This window comes from Salvia splendens, chromosome 22 (genome assembly GCF_004379255.2).
Source record: "Salvia splendens isolate huo1 chromosome 22, SspV2, whole genome shotgun sequence".
NCBI classification, from domain to species: domain Eukaryota; kingdom Viridiplantae; phylum Streptophyta; class Magnoliopsida; order Lamiales; family Lamiaceae; genus Salvia; species Salvia splendens.
Window position 1 is genome coordinate 20492293 of NC_056053.1, and position 8936 is coordinate 20501228.

At 36.8% G+C, this 8936-nt stretch overlaps 1 protein-coding gene across 1 annotated transcript; it reads left to right on the top strand.

The window, feature by feature from the left end:
• Window positions 1-1559: 1559 nt before the first annotated feature.
• Window positions 1560-3153, top strand: LOC121786518 (probable pectinesterase 8). Its single transcript, XM_042185151.1, has 4 exons — window positions 1560-1964; window positions 2044-2215; window positions 2462-2928; window positions 2991-3153. The coding sequence occupies exons 1-4, from the start codon at window positions 1570-1572 to the stop codon at window positions 3145-3147; spliced, it is 1191 nt and encodes a 396-aa protein (XP_042041085.1). The 5' UTR covers window positions 1560-1569; the 3' UTR covers window positions 3148-3153.
• The last annotated feature ends 5783 nt before the right edge of the window (window positions 3154-8936 follow it).

An 8936-nucleotide genomic window follows, 5' to 3' on the forward strand; every position in this document is an offset into this window, starting at 1 on the left:
CAAATCAATTAAGTTTTTTGTCCCCAAACTATAATGTAATCTAGAAAAAAATGGATTTTGAGGTGATTTTAGAATAAAGATTATCGAACTAAGAACTTTTTTTTGGTATCGTGTGAAAGGGAAACACGCCAATAGCATTGACATTTTTTTTCTCTTTAAACATACCTCCCAAAATTGAATCTGATATGTTATCGAGCACCAATTTTTATGACGAGAGTAGTCTCATTTCAACCCTAATTTATTGAAATCTTGATAATTACGAGTACTAATTAGTAATTATAACTTAATATAATAATTAGAAATTTCATAATTTAAATTTCTTAATTAAATAAACCAAATTATTAAATTACATAATGGTTAGCTTATGTTAATTATATACTGCTATTTCAGATTATGTTAATTGTATATTTCAGGTTAATTATATTTTACATTTCACTTCCAAATAAATTATTTTGGCTCTCATATCATCCAGTTCCAATTTCTTTAATGGGAGCAATCCTATTTAATTGAATTATATATTTTATTATATCATGAATGATGGATCCTACCATCACTTATCATTGCAGCAAAAAAAGGCGATTCTGTCGCCTTGGCGGCTCCCACACTCCGGCCCGACATCATCCCCACACTCCGGTCCGACATCATGTGAGGGGGTTCAATCAGGGTACGCAGTAGCCCGTTAAGGGGGAGGCCTTAACCCACTGGCTGCCAGAAGCTCATCTCCCAAGGCCTCACACTTGTGCCTGAGAGATGGAAGCAACTACACGACAGCAGTGAGATTCGAACTCAGGCTCATTGCAGCAAGATCTGCCCCTCCGCTGCCAACTGCGCTATGCCTCTGCGGGCAACCATCACTTATCATGTTTTTGTGTGTGTAAAAGGAGATGAAGTAGGAAATGTCATAGGTGATCTCAGTTACTATGAGCTAAGTATTACGCAATCTTAAAATATGTGTCAAATAATACTTCAAACTTTACTTGATGTTGATTCGGAAAGTTCACAAAGGCCGATCGATATCCTTTAAGAGATTACTTTTCTCTGTTCATCTATTGCACCAAATCAAAGTAATTCCCTCAAATTTTCAATTTAATATACTTATTCTTTATTGAATTGTCAATACTCTGATTTTTCGTTACAACTATACTCTTAAATTCGATCTTCGAGCTCAAGGTGACATCTAGTGGTACAAACTTTAGTTTATAAAAAGCGAGGTCTACTAATTAATCCTAATAAAAAAACTCCTAGCTAAATCCAAACTAAAACGAATTAAATGAATTTTTTTATTAAATATAGCTAGCTAGCTAGGAGTATCATATAGTCCAATTATACTTCAAATTTGAAAAAATTGAATATCCATTTTTAAGCATGGTAGGTTGTGTGCATATTAATTGTCCAAAGCATGAGCTAGGGTTGGGACAATGTGACTTCAAAGACATTCCATCCCATTCACCCTTACACTTCAAGTGTTATTTTCATTCACTACTCAATCATATAGTATTAATAATCACTCTCATTTATAACATCACCATGCATTACATTCTCTCCAATTGTTACAAAAACAAAGATATCATGTCTCCTAATAAACTCAATTCTCTAGCCATTCTCTTTGGCCTTATTGCAGCCTTAGTATCCACAAATTTGTTGACCCCAAACATTACGAAGCACCTGATCAATTTTGTCCCTTCGTCTCTTTGCTCCATACCATTTCTCGTCACTTCTTTAATTAGGCGCAGCCATCGCCACGGCCACCATCATCATACAGACGAAGACAAGCCCGGAAACAAGACCAACATATGTGACAATTTCCCGCCCGATTTCCCCCCTCCCGACACCAACACGACGTCGTCTTTCTGCGTGGATCGAAACGGATGCTGCAATTTTACCACCGTCCAAGCGGCAGTGGACGCAGTTGGTGTCATGAGCCCCAAAAGGAACATAATATGGATTAACAATGGGGTTTACTTGTAAGCCTATAAATCAATAATCCATTTTCTTTTTTTTTCCATGATATGGTCATGATTAATTATTTTCAAATAAATTCAGTGAGAAAGTAACAATTCCAAAAACAAAACCTAACATCACATTTCAAGGGCAAGGCTATACGTCAACCGCAATCGTGTGGAACGACACTGCCAACTCCGCACATGGCACCTTCTACAGTGGCTCAGTTCAGATCTTTGCCACCAACTTTATCGCGAAAAATATCAGTTTCATGGTAAATATATAAACGAATACTAGTAATAGTTATCCAAATTACCAAAATTTATCAATTTCTAGTAAATGTTATAGATTTAAAAATATACTAATATTAAATCAACTAAGTTTCAAATTTTCTTAATTGTTTATACTTGCGTAAAACGATGTCAATATGTATAATTTTTTTTTCTTTTCATTTTTATTATCTTTTAATAAAATAACATCGTTTTGAGCATCAAGAGACATTATTTTGAAAAAACTTCAGAATGCGGCTCCAATGCCCGAGCCAGGAGCAGTCGGAGCGCAAGCAGTGGCCATCAGAATCGCGGGAGACCAAGCGGCCTTCTGGGGGTGCGGATTCTTCGGAGCCCAGGACACCCTCCACGACGACAGGGGCCACCATTACTTCCGAGACTGCTACGTCCAAGGCTCGATCGACTTCATCTTCGGCAACGCCAAATCCATGTATCAGAACTGCCGCTTAGTCTCGATTGCGAGCCCGGTCGCAGAGGGCACGAAAGGGATAAACGGAGCCGTGACGGCGCAGGGCCGCGCCTCCAAGGACGTGAACAGCGGTTTTGCGTTTGTCAACCGCAGCATCGGCGGCACGGGCAGGATCTGGCTCGGACGGGCCTGGCGCCCGTTCTCCACCGTCGTCTTCGCCTTCACGGCGATGTCAGATATCATCGCGCCGGAGGGGTGGAACGATTTCAACGACCCTGCTAGAGATCAGTTAGTCCCAATATTATTCACAAGTTTTTTTTTTTTTTAGTTTGTGGAAATGTTTTTTTTAGGAGTATATTCTATGGAGAGTACAATTGCACGGGCGATGGAGCGAATGCGGCGGCGAGAGCGATTTATGTGCAGAGGCTTAATGACACACAAGCGTCGCCATTTCTAAATGTTTCCTTCATTGATGCTGATCAATGGTTGCAACCCTTTACATCTTAATTATGTGTATATACATGATGCTAATATATTTAATTATGCAAAACTTACAATGTAAAAATTCTTTGATTCATCTGAGATTCATATTTGTCTCCATAAATCAAGAATATTCAAAAACTGATTTTTATCATTCTTTGTTTTTGGATAAAATTAAAGGTCGATTTTGTTCAATCGTTTGGAGTGTTTACTCAAAATTAAATGTCTCGCTTTGAGAAAATTACTAGTACTAACATTTAGTATTCATCGTTTCAATTTTTAGAAGAAAATATACTGCAAATATTTTTGATGATCGAATATGGGAGTGACAACTGAAATTACAAGTTGATTGAGTAATCGATGTGTAATTTTGTGTAATTAATGTGTACTTTGGGCAATCGATGTGTAATTTATGTTATCATGTCGATGTCCAACTAGCCGAAAATTTAACTCGGGACATTTTATTCCAAAAATGAAACGATGGTTATCATATCAAGTGGTGAGACATTTTCGGATAAACGCCTCAAATAATGAAACAAAATCGACCTTTTACCTTTTTTTCATCTTTGTTTGGCTCCAATTCAAGTGTTTGGCATAATTTAAAATATAATGAAAAAATAAGACTTATGTTCCATTCATTTTCTTTCAATTTTCTTACATATGTTTTACATACCAAGAGAGCATTATTATGAAAAGGTGTCATCTGCATATTATATTATATTATATATTATATCACGTACAGAAGATCGACCCTCTCATGTGATGTGGTGATATGCATTTCATTGAGAAGGCTAATCATTTTAGCAACTATACTAATTAAGCGTCAATAGAGATCAAGTACCACTAATCATATCAGCGGGGTTGGTCATATATAATTACTATCAAATTGAACACTTTATAATGATTTATTTTATTACAATAAACTAGTAATAATCTGGGATCAAAATTATGATGATGATTGTCCCGACAATTATTTTTCTTGGTAATTAATACGAACCATACACTGGAAAGATATAAATTAAAGAAAGTCGCCCCAAAAGAATATTGAGAAATACTAGTGGACAGCATTTGATTTTACACAATTCTTAAACATTGAAATAGTCAAGATTTTTCCATGCGCCGGAGAAACGAAGCATATAATTGTGAATTTTGTCTCAACATTGGAAGGATAGAATAATATATTTCATTCATCCCAAAAAATAGATATTTTTGAGATGATACGAATTTTAATATAGTATTAGTAGAGTTAGTAGAGTAAAAGAAATATAGAAAAAAAATGTTATAAAAAATGAGACTCACCTTATTAAAAAAAAGTTACTAAAAATATAAATGAATTATTTTTATAGAGAATGTCTATTTTTATGAAATGGAAAAAGTATATGGATAGACGAGTATTACTAATTGACTGTAGAAAGCTTTAATTGATGTAATGCCAGTTTAAATTAAGTGAAACTATTTTTTTTTTTTTGTGCTAAAAGTGAAACTATATTTAAAGTCTACGTCAAAATAGACTTTCTATTGATAAATAATAGTACATGGAAGTGAGAGATCGTCGTCAAGACAGTTAAAAATTTGAAGTCTCATAATAATGGTAGTGACCAAGTCAATTATGTTAATTGTCTGCATACTCATACATTTTTAATTTACCTGAACATATATTAACTAATCATCAAATTAAACAACTCCCACCATCTAAAAAATATTGCCCCATTGTTTTTTTTGGAACCAATATTGCCCCCCCATTGTTAACTTGTTGGAAATTGAGTGCTTATTTTTCTATGTTTTTAATGCTCTAACTATGTTGATTTTGTAGAGAACAAATGTTTGTTAGTTCATTAATGCTTTGAAGTGTTTTATCTCGTGCAATGATAGTGTTGGAGAGAAGATCCTCAAGAATCAAGGACCCGATTCCCTGCAATCACAATTAAATGAGGAGATTAGGAATTAAATTAATTGATTTTTACCTTGTATAGAAGATTAAATTTGGGAGAATGATCTTACACTGGTTTGTAATCTTTAGCCTATAAAGAGGCGTGTAGAATGTACTCTTTAGTGTGAATGAGAAAAACCTATTCCAAAAACCTACTTTTATCATGGCATCAAGAGCAGGTTCGAACTAGGGCTCAGAATATAGCTTCATCACTGCCCGTTCCATACCAAACTCGGCCAATTCACCAAAATCAGAGAGCAAATCTCAACCACAACAGAGTCTCATCAACAACCGCCTCCAAGTGTCTCTCCTCAACCGATATCCGAGGCACCTGAGGTAATTCCTGATACACCTCAAGAAAGTATCTCTATTACTGATCCTACTGATGCAGAGATTATAGACTCAGCCTTGGATGAAAACACGGGTCGATATATACTTCCACCACGAAGTACTCGTGGAGTACCACCAAAGCGGTTCTCACCCGAAAAGATCGGGAGGAAAAGCCAGTATGCGGTGGCAAACTTTGTGAAGGGAAATCTAACCAAGATGGCTAGGGCATTTGAGGCTGCCCTTTACGAGGAAGAGGAGATTCCCTATACAGCCGAAGAAGCAATGCAGGTTAAACATTGGAGAGACGCAATGACCGTAGAAATGAATGCTCTATTAAAGAACAAGACCTGGGAAGTCAGTGACTTGCCAAAAGGAGCATCAACTGTGGGATGTAGGTGGGTATTTACAATCAAGAGGAGACCCGATGGCTCTATTGACCGATATAAGGTGAGGCTAGTGGCAAAAGGATATACGCAGACTTACGGCATCGACTATGCAGAAACCTTCTCACCAGTTGCCAAGATTAATACAGTAAGAGTACTTTTCTCGATAGCAGCTAATCGAGATTGGCCCCTGCATCAGTTCGACGTCACCAATGCTTTCCTACACGGAGAGTTATCCAAACCTGTCTATATGGTTCCCCCACCTGGGTTTAGCGGAGACTTCCAAAGCGGAGACGTCTGCAAGCTCAAGAAAACGTTGTATGGACTCAAACAATCTCCTAGAGCATGGTTCGGGAGGTTCACTGAGGTGATGAAGAAATATGACTACCACCAAAGCAACTCAGATCACACCCTGTTCCTGAAAAAGAGGAATGGTAAGATTACATGTCTCATCATTTATGTTGATGCTATGATTATTACAGGAGATGATGAGGAAGAGATAGGCCAGCTGAAGAAGAATCTGTCCAAGGAATTCGAGATGAAGGATCTTGGTCACTTGAAGTACTTCTTAGGAATAGAGGTACTTAGATCAAAACAAGGAATTTTTATCAATCAGAGGAAGTACGTGCTTGACATCCTAGCAGAGACGGGGATGATGGACTGCAAGCCAGTAGACACTCCAATGGTCCAAAATCATGGACTTCAGATTCGGGAAGGAGCCAAATTGGCGGACAGGGGGAGATATCAGCGATTGGTCGGAAAACTCATCTATCTATCACACACCAGACCAGATCTTGCTTACGCCGTTGGGATTGTAAGTCAGTTTATGCATGCCCCCCAAGAAGAACACTGGGAGGCAGTGTTAAGAATAGTGCGGTACTTGAAAGGAACACCGGGACATGGAGTATTGTTCAAGAAACACGGGCACTTAGAGATCCATGGCTACACGGATGCAGATTGGGCAGGAAATCCAAATGACAGAAAATCGACTGCGGGATATTTTACCTTTGTGGGAGGTAATTTGGTGACATGGAGGAGTAAGAAGCAGAAGGTGGTGGCATTATCAAGTGCCGAGGCAGAATTTCGGGGGATAAAGAGTGGATTGACTGAAGTATTGTGGCTCAGAAGACTTATGACCGAACTCGACCTCAAGTCCGTCCAACCATGTCGCCTACTGTGTGACAACAAGGCTGCTATTAGCATATCCGAAAATCCAGTGCAACACGACCGAACCAAACATGTTGAGGTAGATCGACACTTTATAAAGGATACAATTGATGCAAAAGTGGTGGAGTTACCATACGTCAAGTCAGAGGATCAACTAGCGGACATCCTAACAAAAGCAGTGAGTTCACACTCGTTTCGAAGTGTACTAGACAAGTTAAGTATTGGGGATCCCATTACTTAACTTGAGGGGGAGTGTTGGAGAGAAGATCCTCAAGAATCAAGGACCCGATTCCCTGCAATCACAATTAAATGAGGAGATTAGGAATTAAATTAATTGATTTTTACCTTGTATAGAAGATTAAATTTGGGAGAATGATCTTACACTGGTTTGTAATCTTTAGCCTATAAAGAGGCGTGTAGAATGTACTCTTTAGTGTGAATGAGAAAAACATATTCCAAAAACCTACTTTTATCAGATAGTATTCACTATTTTTTTGAATTTGTAGATACTACTATGAATTAGGTGACTTGCTTAACAAAAGTTTTAGTCGGTCTCGTAAGCAAAACGGATTCAAAATCAAAACACGCAAGAAGAAGAAGAGAAATACAAATAGGCACATGCAGAAAAAACGACCTAGAAAATGGTCATCGTCTTAGGCCAAAAAACAATGACCTTATCATCTATTGATCGTCATTTCATGTGCGTAGGTCTGCTGAATAGTGAGTTGTGAATAGTGATTATTCATCCTTATTAATATGGTTTTACTAAGATTGAAACGGGCTCTGATGATTAGGGTTGGAACGGTACGGTATACTGCGCCGAAATGGTTATACCGCATACCGTACCGTACCGTGCGGTATGACCAAAAACCATACCTTTACCGTACCGCTTTTGTCAGTATACCGCAATTGTGGTACACCGAAAAGTCGGTATACCAAAATTTAGATATCGTTACTGTACCGCTTTTGTCGGTATACCGTACCGTGATTTCGGTATACCGCGGTATATACAAAATGCATACATTTACCGTACCTAAAACTGTCGGTACGGTATACCAAAAATTCGGTATTTTCAGTATTTTTTCGGTGCGGTATTTCGGTATATTTTCCCAACCCTAGTGATGATTGCAATTGGGTTACAAATTGGACAAAACTTTGGGCCATCAAAATTTCCAAGTTCATTATAGAAGGAAGATTGATGGTCTTTAAATCTTTCTCTTTTTTTTATCTTAACCATGCAAATTTAATTTAATTAAATAATTTTGTTTTAGTTATACACAAAACAATAATTTTAATCTATATAACCGCTGAAAAGTGTAAATAAATGTCGGTAAATATAAAACTGTAATTAAATTATCCAACAAACAAATAACCAACAATTATCAACAAAAAAAACCGTTATCCCACTAAACCGCCTAAACTTGAGATCTCTCATTCTCGTCTTCTAAAAAACAAAAACATTTGAAATTAAAAATATGGTCAACCGTAGTCATGTGCAATGATACACTTGTAAAGGAATAAAGAACAATATAGATATTTGAATTAATGTCCATACCAAAAAAATCATTTGATTTATCCCAAGCAGCATGTAACAATCAGAGACACCACATGTGATTGAAACAAATACGAAAAAGTGTACTTGTATAATTAATAGTATTAGGGTAAGTATCATAAAATTAAGACTTTATTGGCCCAAGTGTCAGAGCTAAATATGGGTTGTTTCATCCAAACAAGTGAAAGAAAGAGGTTGAAAACTTGAGAAAAATGTTTCAAAATTTATGCTCGTTTGCCTACAGATTTCTATTTACTATCACATGTGAGGTATATTATGATTGATGATCAGTGATTAGAAAAATCTTCCTGATAATTACTTTATTTAAGTTGTATATATCATATTATAATTAATTCCAGATTAATATACTAAGTATATTTCAAGGAATTTTAAATATTTACCCAATAACCAAATAACAAAACTCACTAGACCACTTCAGGCCAACAGAATTGTT